The sequence below is a fragment of the Ceratotherium simum genome, chromosome 8 (genome assembly GCF_057802395.1).
Source record: "Ceratotherium simum simum isolate JZ-2026a chromosome 8, ASM5780239v1, whole genome shotgun sequence".
Classification (NCBI taxonomy): Eukaryota; Metazoa; Chordata; class Mammalia; order Perissodactyla; family Rhinocerotidae; genus Ceratotherium; species Ceratotherium simum.
Window position 1 is genome coordinate 7,292,741 of NC_141907.1, and position 20,632 is coordinate 7,313,372.

Below are 20,632 nucleotides of genomic sequence, written 5' to 3' on the forward strand. Positions count from 1 at the left end.
AGCAGGAGCTCAGTAAACGTTTGAATGGTTAAGCACAAAATCTCTCAACACGTGATGCGGTAGGAAGGGGTACGTAGTAGAGTAATAAACAGAATTATTGATGGAGAAAAACTTGTGAATTAGTGACACAGTCTTTTTCGGTCTGTAAGCGTGAGTGATGGGAAACGGCAGTTTTCTGGGTAAATACACATGTACCTTCTACATTCCCAGCAGGGGTAATTTCTCACAAGTTGGAAGAGGGGGGCTAACAGGAACCACATACAGGTGCTTCGCATTTAAACTCCACAACAAACCCATTAGGCAGGTATAATCCCCGTTGTGCAGAAGAGGAAACAGGCCCGGCGACGTTTATTTCTTGCCCAAGCCACCCAGGTGCTCAGTGCCAGACCACTGAGTGGCATCGGTAAACTTGGCCCTTCTGGGCTTCCGTAGCTCAGAATAAACTTGGGATATCCTCGGCCAGGGGAGGACCAGTATTTTGAAATTCACGTTAGGTTTGCGGACTCGAGCGCGAAGGTTGTGAAGCCAAGCCCGCCCTAAATTCTCATCAACCCCGCGAAGCCAATACAGTCTCCATCCCTCACCTAAGGAGACCCCTCCGCCCGGAAGCCGGTGTCGGAAGTTCCGGTGGGCTTGACGTCACTTCCCCCCCACTTCTGGGCGGTGCCAAGATGGACGCTTCGCGGGCCCGGGAGCATCTGCGGCGGCGATACCAGTTCCCGCCGGACGCCGAGGCTCCGGTGGACGGCCAGAGCTCCGCCCGGCAGGGTGAGCGCTCCCCAGGGCGCGCTCCGAGCCGCGCCCACGTTCCCGGAGTCGAGGCGCCCGGAAACGGCCGGCCCGCGGCCCTCCCGCAGCCGTACCCAGTCAGGAGGGACCGAGTTTCGTTTTTCAAGGCTTACCAAGGAGTTGTGGAAGTCGGGTATTTAGTGTCATGAAAGATCCTTAGAGATCAGGTAGTCCTGCGCATCTTCATCGCAGCTGCGCTCCAGGATTCCCAGGAGAGCTGGTTTAACACCTGTGTGGCAATATCCGTTAAGATTAAAAATACCCGCTGGTTGGGGCCGGCCCGGTGGCGCAAGCGGTTGGGTGCGCGCGCTCCGCTGCGGCAGCCCGGGGTTCGCTGGCCCGGATCCCGGGTGCTCACCGACGCACTGCTTGGCAAGCCATGCTGTGGCGGCGTCCCATATAAAGTGGAGGAAGATGGGCACGGATGTTAGCCCAGGCCCGTCTTCCTCAGCAAAAAAAGAGGAGGATTGGCGGATGTTAGCACAGGGCTGATCTCCTCACAAAAAAAAAAAAAAAAAAAAAACCCACTGGTTGTGTTTCTAAGAATCTACCAAAGAAGCATACTTGTACCAGTACACAAGGACGTGTGTGCAAAGTGTTTCATCTCAGCATTGCTTTTTAGCGAACGACTGGAAACATCTAATTGCCTGTCAGCAGAGAGCTGGTTAAATACATTTAGATGTATCCATACGTGACACACCAGGCAGGCTTTTATATACCAACGTGGGTGATTTTCAGAGGGAAGCGCAGAACAGAGTGTGGGATGCCACCATTTGGGTACGAACCAGATCACGTGTGATGTGTGTTCACCTGTATAGATGCGTAGAATTTGGAAGAATTCAGTAGAAGTTGATATTGGTAGTTGCTTTTGGGCTGAGGAACTGTAGTTAAGGATAGAAGAGAGAGAGATTTTATTTTAGATCTTCTTGTCCTGTATGTTGTAAATCATGTGCATTTATTGCTTTTTGAAAAATAAATAGAAACATCATGCCAGACATGCTGATTTATAAATTTTGGGGATGTCTCCCAGAATTTGTATTAGGAACAAGCTCCCGAGGGATTCTGATGGTCAGGTAAAGGTCGGGAACCTCAGATGTATGCTAGTGATTCTCAGGTGAACTAGAGAGAGGGCGTGTCACTCACCTGGGAAACTTGTTAGAAATAACTCATCTGGCCCAACCCCAGCCACCTATTCTTTCAGATCAGGTCCCAGATGGAAGAAATTTGACTTGTCCATCACCTGTCTAGACCGTGCTGTGCCAGGACTAGGCCTCCAGTGTGCCCTTTCCTCTTTTAAGCTGCCTCAGAAGGTTGTTTAAAATAATTTAAATATGTAGTTAAGAGTAGTGTTTTTGGAAAATCACAAGTCCATTTTGTCCTTTAACTTTTGCTGTTTGCATTTTTCTTAACTAACAAGACTAATTACATTCCTAGGTGATACAGGAAACAAATATTAAAATTCGTATACTACCAGATGGTGTCATTCTTTTTAAAAGACTATGAGTATGTAAATTTGGTTTCAAAATTCATATAGAGCAAAAAAGTTGACTGTTTTGAACGTGTTTTATAGCAGGCTCTTATTATTTATTTCTGTAAATATAAACGTAGTTGGATGGTTTTACAGAAGAAATTGGTACTATAATGCGAGAGAATCTGGTTCTTAGAAAGAACTAGGACATTATTTTGTTTGGCTTAAAATCAGTGTGACTTTTCTTTATAAACTTATGGTAATTTGATAAATTGAAATCTCCCTTATTTGCAGAAGGCTCTACAGCTGTTGAGAAAAAGGAGAAACCTCTTCCAAGACTTAATGTCCACTCTGGATTCTGGATTTTGGCATCCATTGTTGTGACCTATTATGTTGATTTCTTTAAAACTGTCAAAGAAAACTTTCACACTAGTAGGTAAGAAAACATTATTGCTTCATAAGTGAAACACCTTTGTCTTATTTTTTTTATGTTATGTTTTGTCAGTTGAATTCTTTAAACACTTGGTAAGCACCTGCTTTCTGCCAGGCACCGTGTTGGAGGTACTAGTGATACAAAGATAAATGAGAGAGTGTATGCTCTGGGCATGTGCAGCAGAGTAGATGAGACTGGAAAGTACTTCATTGAGCCTTTTCAGCACAAATGTGTTGTAGGATGGGGAAGGTAGTGAATTTAAGAAGGACCTAATCCTTTTGTAAAACATGGAGGGAGAAAGACTCACTGAAGGTCTTTATGAAGATAAAGTGTGGGAGCACTGGGAGGAGGGAATGAGAATTGGGGTGGGTGAGAATTAGGTCTTGGGGTTTGTTTTCAGAGAGTAGTTACAGCTAACAAGGTAACTACAGAGTGTGAATGAATTAGAGTTGAGGTCACTAGTGGGAGGAGTCAAGCTTTGAGGCAGGGTGTCAAATAGTCATGAGGATTGAGATCTGTTCAGTATAATCTCAGGAGTTGACATGGAGGAGAAGATTGTGAATCATATCCCAGACTCCTCAGTGAACATTGAAGAATGTTCTGGAGGACCCCAGAATACAGAAAAAAGAGGGAGAGATGTTGGCGAGTGTCGGAGCTGGCATTGGGAGGGGTGGTTTGCATACGGTGCAAGCATAACTGTTTGGAAGTACCATCAGGGCTAGAAAGGTACAGGACTGTTTGATCCTGTGTTAGGAGCTAAGAGATCCATGGAACACGCAGTCAGGGGAAAGTAGGCATAGTGGAATTTATTTAAACTATTGGAGGGAGAAAGCTTATTCCTCTCTTTCCTTATTTCCATGAGCAGGAACTTTCCTTGAACACTCCCATCTTCCTGCCCTCCCCCCTCACTTGCTCCTTCCCTGGGAGGTGGTGTGACTACCTGATTCAGTTTGGGATGAAGAACTAGACATGTGTAGCTCAGTACCTTCTTTCTCTTGGGAGCCAGCTGCCCATGGGAAGCACAGATTCTTGTCTGCTTTTCTGTGCCATCATTTTACAGAGCAACCCCAACATGAGACGGTCTCTAGGTTTTCATTTCAACTTGGAATCTTGGGTAAGTCTGGGTTTCAGTATTAGGAAGCACTTTTCACTGTTCCCCAAAGCCATCTTCAGTAAAGCTCTGTTAGTAAAAAAGCTGACGGCTTATCTTCATCAGTCTCACTCCTTTGTCTCTGTCAATTGGTTTAGAACTTGGGCTGGGAAAAGAGGGAATGGTTACTTCACACATCACCAGTAGCAGCTGCCCCTTTGTTCATCAGATATTTCATGAGAGCCTGAAATGTGTTGAGCTGTGGTGATAGTGATGAATAAGGCATATTTTTAGCCCTCCGACAGCTCGTTTTAGGCCGAGACAGGCAGATGAATAGGTCACGTGGTGCGTGCTGTGTAAGTGTATGTGTGGGACACTATGGGAACACCTAGAGGGGCACCTAGTCCAGCACAATCTCAGGAGGTAGACCTTTTTGAGGTTTTAGGAGAGATAAGAGGGCTTATCTATTTGTGTCCTTATAGTAAGTCTTCTTAGTAGTTTAACTTTAAGGAAATGATGAGGTAAGGAATAATTAGTTACCCATGTAAGATGTTTGGGGGCACCTGCAGGAGTAGGTGGAATGCCAAGGAGCATACTGCTTTTGGGGGCAGAGCCAGGATTCAGACTCTGGGACTAGGGCTGTGGAGCATGAAAAGGGAGTAAATGTCATAGGCCTGGCCTCAAAAAAAGTGTCATCTTGAGCCAGCCCTGATGGCCTAATGGTTAAGTTTGGTGTGCTGTGCTTCAGCGGCCTGGGTTCGATTCCTGGGTGTGAACTTACACCACTTGTCTATCAGTAGCCATGCTGTGACAGTGGCTCACATAAAAGAGCTAGAAGCACCTACAACTAGAATATACAACTATGTACTGGGGCTTTGCCGGGGGATAAAAAGTGTCATCTTAGAGAAAAGAGATGTCAGTACATCCTCCGAGGCTAAGGATTGAGTAGCACTGTGTTCTTGCTGAGGGCTCAGTGAGCATTGGGGAGCTTGAGCAGCCGTGGGATGAGAGGGGTACCCAAAGGTAGTGCAGGCTGCGTTCTGCTTTCTTGAAAACAGTTCATTCCTCTCATGCCTGATGTAATTCCTTTTTTTGCCCTGCTGTTAGCCAAGTTCAGAAACTTGAGGCATTAGGGTTCTTTAAATCTATGCAAGGCTATAAGATTGTATGTTCAAAGATAGGAGAGACAAGTCAACATTAAAAATAAAGCAAAACATCCCAATGCTTTGGAAATGACAATTTTTAAAAAAATACCAGCTGTGTGCATCAAAATCAACTGTAGAGTTGATTAAACTACAACTAAAATTACAATCCCAGATGCTCAGGGCCTTCCAGAGACACCAAGTCAGAATTTTGGGAACCGGGGCAAGATAGCTTCCTTTTAGAAAATTGCAAAGCTGACTCAGATATATAGCCAGAGCTGAGAACACTGACTTGCAGTATTTTATTTTGTTCAGGCAGTTTTTTCAGTTTTTTATATCCTGTACCATATCTGGACAGAGCAGCCACACTAGGATTCCATGTGAAGTTAAAAACTGAAATGAATAGACGGAAGGATTCTGACAAAGCAAGGAGATCACCATAACTCTAGCACAGTGTTCCTCAACCTTTTTTTATTATCACCTCCTAAGGAGCCTTTTTTAAACATTTTTTTTCCTGATCACCCCCTTATGTGCTGCATGAATATTTGTGCTTTGTACATACAAAAAGAGTAAAAACTTTTCTTCACTTTAGGGGTGATATCACCCCTGTTGAGAATGCAGACTCTAGCAGAAGGGAGGTCTTTGAAGACTCCTAAAGAGGCACATGGAAATATTTTTCTCATAGATAACATCAGTGGAATAATGATTGCTCTTGAGGGTTAGCTGTGTCAGAATCCCTTTCCTAAACACTATTTGATTCTCATAGCTATTCTATGAGTTAAGTATTGTTAATATTTCCCAAGCATACTGAAGTTAAGTAATTTGCTTAGTCACAAAGCTAGTCTTGGTGGAGCTGAGATTCAAACCCAGACAGACAGATTGCGAAGGCTGTGCTCCTAACCACTGAACCATCCTGCCTCTCATCTCTCTGAATCCCAGAATTGTATCATCATAAAATGCCTTAAAGGAATCTGGAACCTTGCCATTGTAGGAAGTCAACGCAGTGCCTGTTGACTTGACTGTTCCAGCCATCTGTTCCCCACCTCTCTTCTACACGGAATGCCAGTCTTCTCCCTATGGAGAAGCAAAGGATAGTGGGGATAGTGGGTTGAGTTGGGAGACTGGGAAAGGGACTTCATTCCCCAAATCTGGCCTCCTCCCATGACTGGCAGGGGCTGGAAGGAAGGGGCTGATGCGTCAGGTCTTGGGTGGAATTGAAAGGAGGAAAAAGACATTGTCCCTTGGAGGAGGATTGGAGATATTCTAAAAATGGGAGGGCTTCATTTAGAAACCGTTTATGAGGGGCAATTTGAATTAACTATCTTCCAGGTTGATTTTCAGTATTCCAAGAAACCCTACTTAACTTAGAGGAGTTAATGATACCTGTTAAGAATCTTTATTATTCTCACATTCAGAACTTCAGAAACAACCAGCCACTATCTTTCCTGTTTTTTAGAGAAAATGCATCACTGTAGTCAGGGTTCATTTTGGGTTGGTTAGTTTTTGCAAGTGTGTAAATGTGCAAGTATTGGAAGTCTTATTTTTTCATCCTTTCACGTGTCTCAGTCTCATCCTTTCTCCCCCGTCTCCCATTAGATGGAGACTTTCTGAAAGCTGGGATTGAGCAATTGTGGGTTCCTCTGTGTTCCTTCCCCAGCTGATATTCTTCTTAGAAATAGATTTGTAGGCTGTCAATGAAAACTTGTAAGATGTCTGCTAATTTGCAAAGTGCTGTCAACCCTTACATCATTTTTGTCTCTACAGCTGGTTTCTCTTTGGCGGTGCCTTGTTGGTTGTCAGCTTATCGATTGCATTTTACTGCATACTCTACCTGGAATGGTATCATGGAATTGGAGATTATGATGTCAAGTATCCAACCTTGATACCCATTACAACTGCTACTTTTATTGTAGCAGGAATTTGGTAAGTTGACTTTGAAATGACTAACAGGAATAAAAATTTTTTTGATCAGATGATGTATATGGTACAAAATTCAAAAGAAGAAAAAAGGAAAACAGGAAAATAGTCTTCTTCCCATTCCTAGTCTCTGATTCCCTTTTCAGTAGTATCTTTATTTATTTATTTAGTTATTAAAAACACAAATGATGACACACTGTGTATATTCTGTACTTTGCTTTTTAAATCATTTTCTTTGTCAAGTATAATACATACAGAAAAATGGCAAAAACTAAATTGTATAGCTGAATAAATTATCATGAAAAGAGCGTTGACGTAAATCCCCCCCAAGTCAAGAAAGAACCGTGCGGGCATCCTGTAACCCCCTTCATGCCCCCTCCCAGTCACTCCTCCTTCCTTCCTGCCTACAGGTAAACACTGTCTGACCTTTATGTTAATTGCTTTCTTTTGCATCTCTTAAATACTCTGTTTTTATGAACTTTATAGAAATGGATTCATATAGTATGTATTCTTTTACATTTGGCTGTTTACGTGCAATGTTATGTATGATTCATCCATATTGTGCAGACAGTGTTCATTTTCATGACTGTTGAGCATGCCATCCTGTAACTGAATCCCAGTTTATCTCTTCTACTGTTGACAGCATCTGGATTGTTTCCAGTTTGGGGTTATTATGAATAGTGCTGTTAAGAACATTCTTGTATGTCTCTTGTGTGAATGTGCACACGTTTCTGTTGGATGTATATGTACATAAATATGTATATTTCTGTAGAAGTGACATTGTTGGCTTATAGGGTATGCATACCTCCAACTTCAGTAAATAGTGCCAAACTATTTTCAAAAGTGATTGTTCATCTTTTTTTTTTTTAATGGAGCCATATAGTTTGGAATTCTTCCCTGTTGGTGCACGTAGATGTGCCTCATTCTTTTAGCCATCACTACATGGGCATGCCATGATTTATTTCACCAGCTCCCTGTTGTTGGGCTTACAGTTGTTTTTATTCTTATGCTGTTATAAACAATGCCACAGCCAATATCCTCTTCATAAGTTAATAGGTACTCAATGAAAAAAAATTGATTTTTTTTAATGTTCATAAAAGTGTACTTGCTTACTGGGGAAAAATCTTTTAGTTACAGAAAAACACAAAGGAAATAAATCCCATGATCCTGCCAACCAGAGAGAAAAACTACTCTTTATATGTTGTACATAGTCCTTCAGTTTTTTTCCTTTCTTCATAGTAATTGAATTCTGATTTTGGAAAAATGGCGTACCTTTGTGCATATTCAGTTTAAATGTATTTTTTTTTTATGATTTATTTTCTGTAGTTGAAGTTTAAGGGTATTTGACATATATGGCATTGTGATGTGGTTATTATTAATCCTTGAGTGATGTGGGTAGACAAATGTGTTACTTTACGTTTTCTTATAAAGCTAACCACTCCTAGAAATGTTATTTTATTTTTTAGCTATTTATCAAAACATTATATATTAAAATCAATAACTATCTGAAACACTTATTTAATTAACTATAATTTTCCCTTATTAATTTCCACTGTTATAAATTCAGTCCATAAAAATCATTTGCACGTAGAAAGTGTTTTATTCTTACCTTGGTGTGGGGAATAGTGTTTTTCTCAAGGGAAAATTTAATAGCAGCTTATAAATGATTACTTTTTTCATTCTGACAGAAAAATAATTTTTAACTGTCTTTTTTGTCATGATAGTTTGATAGTGTTTTAATTCATGTTCCATTACAGACACTAACTTTTAAGAGACTTAAGTTTCTATTAAGCCATGCCAACTCTCATTAGAAGACCTTTAGTGCTTCCAGTTCCCAGGACTTCTTGAAGAGTTTGTGGTATTTCCGGTACTGGCTGCATCACATATCTGACAAGCATGACATATGTATATAAAGTTGCTGGCAGAATGAACTTTCCCAAACTGAGTAGAAAATGAGTTCTTGAAATCTGGATTCTACAGTGGGATATATTTGTGTAGATTACAGCTAGCGTTGTCAACTGGGTGTCGTTATTCTTTTCTTTTCAGCTTCAACATAGCTTTATGGCACGTGTGGTCATTTTTCACTCCACTGTTGCTGTTTACCCAATTTATGGGGGTTGTAATGTTGATCTCACTCCTTGGATGATTGTAAAGGTAAGATTTCTGGAATGGTGTTTCCGATAATGAACTCATTTGAAAAATGTCTTTCAAAACTCAGCCAATGCAGCAATAGCAGACTACTTGTGAATTATTTCAGTCATGTTCACACCAGAGCTGTTCATATGTTGAACTCTGAGATAAAAGGGACTGAGACCCCTTCCTTTTTGTATAATTTAGTTCTAGGTGACTGCTACTTAGAGAGGGCACCCTACCCTTCAAAGATCTCATGAAGACAGTATTTGTACCTTTCAATATAGATGAAGTTCACACATTTTATGTTGAAGTCAACTTCCATCAATTTATACATGAGTGACTGTCGGCTAGATCATTCTTCAGCAATAGACATCTGGGAAGAATAGGTAGTTTTACCCAATTGGACAAAAAAAGTTGGCCATTTTCTAACTATCCTGGCTGCCTCATAAAAATTGGATGGATGACACATCGACCTTTTCCTTCCACATTATTTATAGAATTTCTGCCTCCCCACAGACCATTGTATCCCTGGGCCTGCTGCCTTACACAGTGGGGTCTGTTGGCTGAGTATCAGATAACTAATTTATTAAATAAGTGTGTATGGAGAGTACTCACTCCGTGTGCTTAGGGACATGGGGAAAAAGACAGAGATAGTCCCTCCTTTCATGTCGCTTACTTCAGGACTTGGAGGAAATCTACTCCATACGTCACTTTACAGGTATGAAAACTGAGGCCCAGAGAAGTAAAAGTTAATATTAATACACTAGTAAATTATTGGGGTGCAAAAGACAACTGACATTTCAGCCAGCAGACGGCACATTCTCCCTTTGGAGTTTTAAAGGAAAGTCACTGTAACCACGTAAAGAAGAAAGGGACGTTACCTCATTGTTGCCAGTCTGAAAATAATTGCTAGCACGTAAGTGACCATGCTGATGTGTAGAGTCCCCTCTGCACATTGTGCTGTGGACCATTCAGACTCTTGCAATACGCCCTCGGTCCCTGTTGACGTGTGTTGCCACAAGAACATTCTCTCATCTCACCCTGTCTCCCACGTCTCCCCTCCTAATTTCGTTAAATCTTTGGCTGTTCGGTTTTGAGTTTTTACATGTTTGGGAGCTCTTGACTTACTGTTGATGTGAGTTTATAATTGGTAATGGAGAGCCAGGTAGTGTTGTAGGCAGGTAGATTGAACTGTGCTTTTTTTATATAAAATCTAACAGTTTAAGATAGAATATTTCACCTGGGACATAAATGCTGGTTTTCTTTCAGATTTAAGGGCATGTCAATTTAAAGTGAGTGATTAAACATCCGGCTAGCTGAAAGCATCGCAGATATAATGGAAAAGCTACAATGTGTTTTTGTATCTATGAAGTGAATGGTTTCCTGGGAAAAATTGTAACTTTATAGATCTGTGGTTAAAATCATAATAAATTGTATTTCATTTGCTTATTCTTAAACGCAAGTGATTATTGAATTTTTCAGATTCAAAATAGAAATAACTAATTTGGAATGTTAATCTGAATGATTGGAGAAAGTATTGGTGGAAAATTTAAACAAAGTTTCATTATAGGTGCATAATGTACACCCGCTATTGTAGATAAATTGTTCGCTTTTCCATTTAAGGTATAGCAGGGCATTGTACAAGATGACTGGATGTGTGTGTAAGGGAAAGACAGTGTCGTGTGCCTTTAACCCAACTGCCGCAGTTACTATATGTCTCGTTTTTATAATAGTTTTGTTAGGTGAGAGGACCAATTGAAAGTATCGTATGTGTTCCCATCACTTCAGATTTTATCATTGTGTAAATTATTGTGTTTTTAGCATTTGTTTAACATATGAACTTTTAATCATTTTGAAGTATGTATAATTTTTTCCTTAACATTTAAATAAAATATTTTTATAACTTTCCTGTGGGTTTTATCAATACAAACTTTGGATTAGTTTCTGTTTTCAGCTATTAGCACTTTGAGTTATAGAAATAAGGCTTCTTTTTAGAGAAGGCTCCTCTGCTCTTCAAAGACCTCAAGAAAACAGTATTCTCACTTTCAAATGCAAATCTGTTCACATTAAACCAAAACATCATAAGCATTGTGACATAGAAAGTACCTGACATTGATTCTTTTTCCCTGGAAAGGGACTTCCAATGATGATCTGATTCAGTCACCACTTGTGTCTGGCTCAGATCACACCCTGCACCTAGCGCTGCCTGACCTTGAGGAGTAGTTCATCTTCTTCCAGCTGTGAAGTGGGAATAATATTTGTCTTGTAGGGTTGTGGATAATAGGAATAATGTTTAAAACACATGTATTACAGTGCCTGGCGCACAGTAGGTGCTCACTCCATAAATGGTAATGGAGAGGGAAAGAAAGAGAAAGTAGATCTAGGATCAGGAGTGGGAAAAGGCAGGCATGGTCAGTAAGCAGAATCAAGCCCAGTCTGTGTACAAACCTATGTTGGGGTATGTAGAGAGAGTTTCATTTAAAGTAAGGAGCAGAGTCAGTCAACGATGGGAGCACAGTGCCTCGGAGAAGGTAGGAAGCCCACAAAGCATTGCTTGCTCTCCTCAGGATCTGTCCCCATATCCCTTCCTGGCCTCCCACCCAATGTCCTGGATCAAATATTAGTATAGCCTTACTGGGGATGTGCTGGCCTGCTAATTAGAGAGAGGGATCATATGCAAAGGTGCTTCAGGACTGGATGGCATATATTGACAAGTGTCAGGAGAGTGCCTGGGAGTAGATCCTGGTGGTGCTAGATTAAAAGCAAAATAAGCTGGATAAGTGAGAGTTTGTCAATTTAGGCATTCCCCTGTGACACAGGATTTAACATCCTGGCAAGGGCTTCACGAGATGGCTCTAATCCACTGCAGTTATGGTTCTTGGAGACTTGCAAAAAGTAATGGCCCACATTAAACAAAGTAGAGATGTCAGGATTGCCATAATGAATTGTGGAGGAAGGGATCAACAGACTTAGGGAAGTGGGCGTGCTCAAAGAGGTCTGCTTTAAAAGATTAAAAAACCCACTAGCTGACCATGTTCTTTGGAAAGGCTCTAAAGATTCTCCATTTCAAGGACATAAATATGCTAATGAGAAGGGACAGGCATCACTGAGTTGGTCTGAACTGAGGTAGGAATTCTGTTACGGAACTGGTCTCCCCAGTAGCAGCTGGAATTATAGGACACCATAAATAGTAGAGTCCATCCCAGTTTTGCTTTTACCAGACAGGTCTAACAGTACACTTTTACAGCCTTACCTTAGAGTGACTGGGCTCTTGTTATCTGCCATTATACAGATCTTCATCGTCCTGACATTCTACACAATGTCATATGACCCACCACATTGAGGATGCTATAGTCATTGGATCTGGTGAGCAGGAGGTAGCAAGTACTAACTGCCTTATGTGAAACAGAGGGTGAAGATAAACCCTACAAAAATTCAGGAACCTGTCACTTCAGTGAAGTTTCCCGGGGTTCAGTGATCTGGAACATGTTGAGATAGCACCTCCCAGGTGACGGACAAGATGTACTCATTGTCCTACCTCCCATTAAAAAAGAGGCACAGTATACATGAGAATTTCTAGATGTTGGAGGCAACATATACCACATTAAAGTGTGTTACCTTCACCTATCTACCGAGGAACCCACGAGGGTGCCAGTTTTGAGTGGATATTGGAGCAGGAGAAGGCTCTGAAGCATTTCCAGGCTGCAGTGCAAGCTGCTCTACCACTTGGCTCTTATAACCCAACAAAGCCAATGAATGTGAAGTGCCTGTGGCATGTGGTGATGTTGTGTGGGGACTCTGGCATGAAGCAATAGGAGAGCCACAGTACAGACCACAAAGATTTTAGAGCAAATGCATGCCCTATTCTGCACGTAATTATTTCCTTTTTGAGAAACAACTTCTCACTGGCCACTGAGCCCTGGTAGAGACTGAACACCTGACTATGGCATGAACTGGCTGTCATCTGATCTACCAAACCACGAGGTTGTGCGTGCAGAGCAGTAATATATTGTTGAGTACAAGTGGTATGTAAGGCTTGAACTGCAGCAGGGTTGGAAACCGTGAGTAAATTGCATGTGTAGGTGGCTCAGGTTCCTTTGAGACCGACTCCTGCTGCATTGTCTCCTTTCCTTTAATCCACACCTATGGTCCCATGAGGAGTTTCTCATGACTGAGGAGAAGAGCCTCAGGCTTAGTTTACAGGTGGTTCTGCGTGGTATGATGGTACCAACCATCATAATATGAAGTCCAACCATGTGGACACCTGCAGCATTACAGCCCCACCCAAGGGTGGCCCTGAAGGGAAGGTGGTGAAGGAAAATCTTCCCAGTGGGGAGAATGTTGAGTGGTATAGATGGTTGTTCACTTTGTCTGGATTGAGAGATGTCCAGTGTATGAATCTACATGAACTCATGGGTGGTTGCTCACAGACGACCAGTTTGGCTAGATGGTCAGTGACTCGGAAAGAAAAGAACTGGAAGATTGGTGACGAGGATTGGGGAAGCAGCATGTGGATGGACCTCTCAGAATGGATTCAGTGTGTGAAGGTTTGCGTCTCATGTGAATGCACACCAACAGCATCCCCTGCAGAGGAAGGGGATAAAATGGCATGTTCTGTGAGTGTCTCTCAGCCTCTTTGCCTAGCCACCCAGCGCTTGCACAGTGGGCCCATGCACAAGGTACATGGTGGCAGGGATGGAGGCTGTGCGTGTGCTCAACAACATAGAAGTCCCCTCTCCACGGCTGACCTGGTTAACATTAGTGCTGAGTGCAGAACCTACTGTGATGATTTGAAAAGAGGGCGCTGAATTTTTTGACACTTCTCCCATCGAGAGGGGATCTTTATCCCCTTCCCTTGAATCTGGGTGGGCTTATGATTGCTTTCACTAATAGAATATGCCAGAAGTGATGCTATGTGGCTTCTAAGGCTGGGTCATAAGGCCATACAGCTTCTGCTAGTTCTCTTGGAATGCTTGCTCTCCCGATGTTCCCTCCTGAGATGCTCCCTCTTGAATCCCAGAGGCAAGGCTGTGAGGGGTTCAAGCCACAAAAAGAGGCCATGTGGAGGTGCTTTGGTCGACAGTCCCAGCTGAGCCCAGCCTTTGGGTTATCCTAATCCAGGCACCAGAATGTGAATGAAGAAACCTTCAGATGATTCCCACTCTGGCCACTGAGTCACCCCCAGCTCCTCAAGTCTTCCCGGCTAAGGCCCTAGACGTCGTGGAACTGACAAAAAGCTGTGTCCTCTGCAGATCCTGACCCACAAGATCCATGAGCATGACAAAATGGTTGTTATATGCCACTAAGTTGGGTAGTTTATTGTGCCACAGTAGAACAGCTGCCAACAGCAGAGACCAACGCTGAGCTGCTGATTTCGCACCTTTCCCTGGGGAGACTTGCCTGATGGACGTTTGATTATATTGGACACCTTCCATCATGGAGGGAGAGGAGATTTGTCCTCCTGGATACGACAAATCTTCTGAAGATGTATTTGCCTTTCCCTCCCATAAGGCTTCTGCCAGCATTCCTATCTGTGTACTTATGGAGAGTCTTACCATTGCTGTGGTATTCCACATAACCTTACTTCTGATCAAGGAATCTATTTCTTAGTAAAAGAAGTGACCATGGAATCCACCAATGCCCAGGACTTAGCATCCACTCAGAGCCCCTATCTAGTGTTTTCCAAGAGATCTGTATAGAAAAATATGTCATCAGTGGAAAAAGTAGCTAAGTCTGATAAAGTCTGTAGTTTATAGTTTTATATCAATGTTAATTTCTTAGTTTTGACAAAGGTACCATGATGTATAAGATATTAGGGGAAGCTGGATGAAAGGTAAACAGGAATGCAACTCTTCCGTAAATCTAAAATTATTTTGAAAGAAAAAAAGACCTGGTATTGAGCTTTCCCCAGTGACTGGTCACCACGTGCTAAGGCTGATGTCCTCTTGGGGAAGGTTGGAGGAAGATCCACAGTGTATTTGTAGCAGTGTTGCAGGGCTTTTCTCAAGGACACCCAGCCCCCTCTTCCTTCAAGGACTCCAGGTCTCTGAATGGCTCTGGTTTGGGAATTGAGTAAGAGTTTTTGACTATCTCTTGTAATGACTTGAGATAGATCTCTGTTTACCTTACCTAGAGATTTTCCAGTTATAGGGATCAAATAGTGCCTTAATAGGCTGTCTGTTTTGGGTTGAATTGTGTCCCTCAAAAGATATGTTGAAGTCCTAACCCCCGGTACCTGTGAATGTGACCTTATTTGGAAATAAGGTCTTTGTAGATGTAATTACGATATAAGTTAAGACAGGGTCATCATGGAGTGAGGTGGGCCCTTAATCCAATATGATTGGTGTCCTTATAAGAAGAGGATAAGAGACAGAGACAGAGGGAACATGGCCATGTGATGACGGGGGCAGAAATTGGAGTTATGCAGCTGCAAGCTAGGGAACACCAAGGATTGCGGGCTGCCTCCGGAAGCTAGAAGACGCAAGGCAGGATCCTCCCCTAGATCCCCAGAGGGAGCATGGCCCTGCCCACACCTTGGTTTCCAACGTCAAGGCTCCAAAACTCTGAGACAATAAATTTCTGTTGTTTTAAGCCACTCAGTTGGTAATACTTTGTTACAGCCACCTTAGGAAACTAAAACACTGCTCACTCCTTTTATTCTTAGAAACTCTGGGATTATATAGCCACCACCAAAGGTAACTGGGGGCAAAATCTTCTAACTGGCACTTGGGTCCTGTTGCCCATCAGGGTAGCTGTGCCTGTGTTATCTGTGGCATTTAAGCACTGCCACGTGGCCTCTGCCCCTCTGGAATCCCATCATCCTTGTTGAAATTGGGGAGCCCATGTCTCGGGGGCAGCATGTCTCACCATTGTCTGCATAACACTGAATTGTCACTGGAAAGCAGCTGCCTGGTCAAGGCATTTCTAGTCCCTTATGCTGAGATGCGCCGTGTGACCAGCTGTCACAGTGGCACGTGGGTGGGAGTAATGTGCTCCGAAGGAGGTGAAAGCGAGGGACCCAGATGCTGTCAGAGGCCACCGTTTCTCAGACCCCCGTGTCTGCCCACCACTGAGCTGGGGGCAGTCATAAGAAACTGAGGGTCCTCTGTAGCTCAGACTTTTGAAAAAATTTCATCAGTGGAAGGCAGAAAGCAGTGTGGGTAAATTCCTTGATCAGTTTTAGCGTTGTCTTGAGTAGAGAGTAAAGGGGACAGACTTTAGTCTCTCTTTTGTGTCCAGAAACTTACATTTCGTTGCTTATTAAAAAGAATCGAGGTAGGCTGGAGAAGGGAGGTCCGCCTGATGTTCAGACGGGGATTGCATGTTATTTATCTTTGTGATCTAAACGAGTGAAGGTACCGTGAGCTGCTGTAACAGGTAAATGTCAAAGTCGCAGTGGCTCAGCACAATAGAACTTGATTTCTTACTCGTGTAAGGTCCAGCTTGAGCAGGAAGAATCTGCTTCACCACTCACTGCGAGGACTCAGGCTGACAGGCTCTGCTGTCCTCACCACCAGGCTCCCGAGGTTGCTCTGGGGGTCGATGTGGACATCCAGCTGGTAGGAGGGGTAGGAAAGAATACGGAGGATCACAGAGGAGGCTTCCGTGGGCTGGGACTGGGAGTGCACACATCCCTTCCGCCTGTACTCCACTGAGCAGGACTTCGTCACCTGGCCCCACCTAGCTGCAAGGCGCACTGGGAATTAGAATCCTGGCTGGGCAGCCCCTTCCCACTGACAACTCCGCACTGTGGAAGGGGAGCACATGTTCCATGGACAGCTGGCTGCCTCTCCCGCATAGCCTCTGCTCAGTGTCTCACACAGCAGGTGCTCAGTAAATAAGAAGGTGTCTTAGGGACATTGTATTTGGCAGGCACTTTCCAAAGTGCTTCGTCTGTACTAACTCATTTTGTCCTCCTAGAAACTTGTAAGAATAGTTACTATTAAGAGCTCCATTTTACAGATGAGGAAATTGAGGCACAGTGTAGTAACTTGTCCAGGGTCACACAGCAGTGAGTGATGGAGCCAGGAGTCAAACCTCGCAGCCTGGCTTTAGAACTCATCCGCCTGACTGCCACTTGATAGTGCCTTTCCCTACAAATCCGTGTTGACTTGAGCTGATGTATGAAAAAGAGATAATGGATGTGAGTGTGCTTTATAAAATTGTAAAGTGAAATAAAGGAGAGAGAGATGGTTTTTATGGAGGACTGGGGCATTCATGGAGCCCCTGCCATCTGCCAGGCACTAAACACGCTCTCGCTCTCTCTCTCTTGCTCTCCCCCCCTGCCCCCCAGCTCCAGGCTCCCATGGCATTTGGTACAAACTGTGGGTTTCATCTTGTTGTCCCCAGGCCTGCCCCTGTACCTGGCACATGGGAGGTGCTCAGTACACATTTCTCAATGAATGGAAAAAAAAAAAACAAACACACATGCTGGGCGCTAGGGAGTAGAATGAATTAGACATAGTTCTTGCCTTTAGAAAGCTCAAAATTGGAAAGACAGTTAAAGAATAGATTATGCCATGTGGGAAACAGAGGGATGGAGAGGTGGACAAGTACATCCACAGGGGGCCACAGAGTAAAGCAGCAGGGTGGCTTAGTTTCCTGGGGCTGCCGTAACAAAGACCACAAACTGGATGGCTTATACAACAGAAATTGATCGTCTCACAATTCTCAAGACTAGAAGTTCGAGATCAAGGTCTCGGCAGGATTAGTTCCTTCTGAGGGCTGTGAGGAAGAATCTGTTCCAGGCTCTCTCCTAGTTTCTGGTAGTTTCAGGTGTTCCTTGGCTTGTGGATGGCATTCTTTCTGTGTCTTCACATCATCTTCCCTCTGTATGTGTCTGTCTTCAAATGCCCCCCCGCCTTTTTTTTGTGAGGAAGACTAGCTCTGAGCTAACATCTGATGCCAGTCGTCCCCTTTTTTCCTTGAAGAAGACTGGCCCTGGGCTAACATCTGTGCCCATCTTCCTCTGCTTTATATGGGACACTGCCCCAGCATGGCTTAACCAGCGGTGCATTGGTGTGCACCCGGGATCGGAACCGGTGAACCCCGGGCCGCTGAAGCGGAGTGCGCACTTATCTGCTGCGCCACCAGGCCGGCCCCCAAATGTCCCCTTTTTATAAGGACACAGTCATATTGGATTAGGGCCCACCCTAATCACCTCAACTTGATCATCTGCAAAGACCCTATTTCCAAATAAGTTCACATTCACAGGTACTGGGGGTTAGGACTGCAACATCTTTTGGGAGACACAATGCAACACACATTTATTGAGCACCTACTGTGTGTTGGGCACCCCTGTTCTGTGTGCTGGAGATGCAGCAGTGGACAGGACAGGCACCGTCCTTCTCATAGAGCTCTCGTCACAGTGGGAGAGATAGGCCACAGATGTATGCACATTCCAGGTAACCATGTGTCTAAGAAGGAATAAAGCAAGGATGGAGCACAGGGGGGAAGACCCAGCACCGAGTCCCGTGTCCTCGTTGATCTGATGATGAGACGGAGGACTCGCTTGCTCATTTGTGCAGCATCTATCCATTTGTGCATTCATTAACTCCTTGGTTTATTTACTGAGCATCCACCTGGCTTGGCTCTGGGGACACCCAGCTGAAGGGCACACTCTAAGCTTCGTACTGATGGACATGTTCCCTGGTCACTACCTGCCTTCACGGTCATTTCTGTGCATGTGTTCCATCCTCTCTCTAGAACGCTGTCCTATGCCCTACCCCATGTCACCTGGCCATCTGCTACTCCGAGGTGTAAAGACTGTGCAGGTGCTGCCCCTCTGAGAACCTCTCACCCTTTCTGGCAGACTCAGGGCTAGCCCAACTCTCCCCTCCAGGCAGCCCTGCTCACAGGGGCTGCTTGCTGGGTCTCCCCCTCTGGGCCATGAGCTCCTAGAGGGCAGGGCTGAGTCTCACGTTGGATGTTCTCCAGCTTCCCAGGGAGTTCTCAATAAATACTTGCTATTGAGTGTGTCTCCATCTGAGTGTCAGCTCCGTGAGGGCAGTCCTTCATAGCTGAATCCCCAGTGCCTAGAACAGGGCCTGGGAAATGATTCAGTGTTGGATAAATATGTGTTGACCACATGAATGAATTGAAAAAAATGAAGGAAGGCAAGGCAAGGTCCCCAGGTTGACTCTCTCCCCACCCGGGACTCCACCCGCCCGCAGCTAGGACCCTGTGGCAATCAGAACTGGCTATGTAATTTGCTAGATCCAAGGCACAATGAAAATGTGGGTCCCCTTGATCAAAAATGAAGAATTTCAGTATAGCAACAGCAGAGCATTAAACCAAAGGGGAGAGGGTGCCTCCTGGGTGCTGAGCCCCATGTTACTGCACAGGTGGCTCCCCCATGAGGCCTGCCTGCCGTCTCTGAGGCTCCCATCCCCCAGCGGCTCCCTCCCAACTCCCCGCTCCGGCTGCACCCTCAGCCATGCCTGCCCTTAGGACGCTCTATTGCGGAAAACTGGGACCTCCTGCGCGGGCCACTCTGGCGGCCCGGTCAGCTTCCGGCGGGCTGGGGGGCTGAGGGAGGCGCTCGGGCGCCCGCGGTTCCAGGCAGGACCCTGGGCACCCCCCCACCATCAGCTCCGCTCGGTCCAGAAGCAGCTCCCCATTCCCTTGGAGGAGGGAGACAGATGATCTCTTTTCTTGGGAACTGGCTTCTGTCTTATCCGTATCTGGGCATTCCAGGCAGACACACAGGTACATCAGACCGACAGACAAACATAGACACAAACAAAAAGACACCTCCTCCCCCTATTCATAGATCTAGGGTTGGGCGCGGCACGGCACCCCCCCCCAACCCAACCAGACACACCCGAGGACAGATGGCCAGACAGATAGACCTGCACAGAGAAAACATACTGTAGAAATAGGCAGGGACGAGGACAGACAGACTCTCGCACACGGAAACTTTCAGGCTCACCTAGACTCTGTGGTGTGGTCCGCGAAGCAGACGCCCAGGGACAGCCCGGAGCAGGGCGCGCACCCGCAGATCCCTGGGCGCCCAGCTTCGTCGAAACCACGCTCCCGCGCCCATTCCCGCGGGCTGGCTCATCGCGACCCCCTGTCTCCCCTCCACACCCCGGGAGCCGGCGGGAGGCCTCTGTCGCCAGCCAGGGTTTCCGGGGCTCCCGGGCAGGGCTCGGTCTGCCGGCGCGGGCGCAGGGGAGCGGGCTGCGGACAGCAGGCGGGGTCCCGGCGCGCGAGGAGGGGAGCGGCAGGACACGCGGGTGTTGGCACAGGGCCAACCCGGGTCGGAGGCATCAGGGGCGGGCAACGGCCCACGTGGGTCGCAGAGTGGGCGGGAGGGCTGACCCGGGCATTGCCAAGTGAGAAGGAGCGGGCAGTGCGCCTTGGGGAGCGCGAAGAAGCCGGGGTCAGCTGGGGTCAACCGGGTAGGGGACGGTGGTAAGCGGACCGGGTGGGTACATTGACCCAGGGTAGAGGGGCAGAAGCGGGGAGAGCAGGCGTCGGACGGTGATCCGGAAAGTGTGGCCGATTGTCAGAGGGCGTCGGGGAAGGAATTGGAGGGGGCGCGAGGGTGGGGGGTACGGTTGGTAGAGGGGTGAGGGCAAGGGCAGGGGTCAGGGGCAGGAGGTGGGGCCCGGGCCGCAGCCACCCCAAGGACTAGGCTCCGTGCAGGTCACTCAACG

The 20,632-nt window shown here is 45.4% G+C and overlaps 1 protein-coding gene across 2 annotated transcripts; it reads left to right on the forward strand.

The window, feature by feature from the left end:
* Positions 1-636: 636 nt before the first annotated feature.
* Positions 637-10,879, forward strand: TMEM128 (transmembrane protein 128). 2 transcript variants are annotated; one of them, XM_004432272.3, is made up of 5 exons: positions 637-768; positions 2,552-2,693; positions 6,687-6,845; positions 8,886-8,993; positions 10,242-10,879. In XM_004432272.3, exons 1-4 carry the CDS (start codon positions 672-674, stop codon positions 8,983-8,985), a joined length of 498 nt encoding a protein of 165 aa, XP_004432329.2. In that variant the 5' UTR covers positions 637-671; the 3' UTR covers positions 8,986-8,993; positions 10,242-10,879. The 2 variants fall into 2 exon arrangements, with proteins under 2 accessions (XP_004432329.2, XP_087291044.1); XM_087434918.1 differs by having other exon boundaries at positions 640-768; positions 2,555-2,693.
* The last annotated feature ends 9,753 nt before the right edge of the window (positions 10,880-20,632 follow it).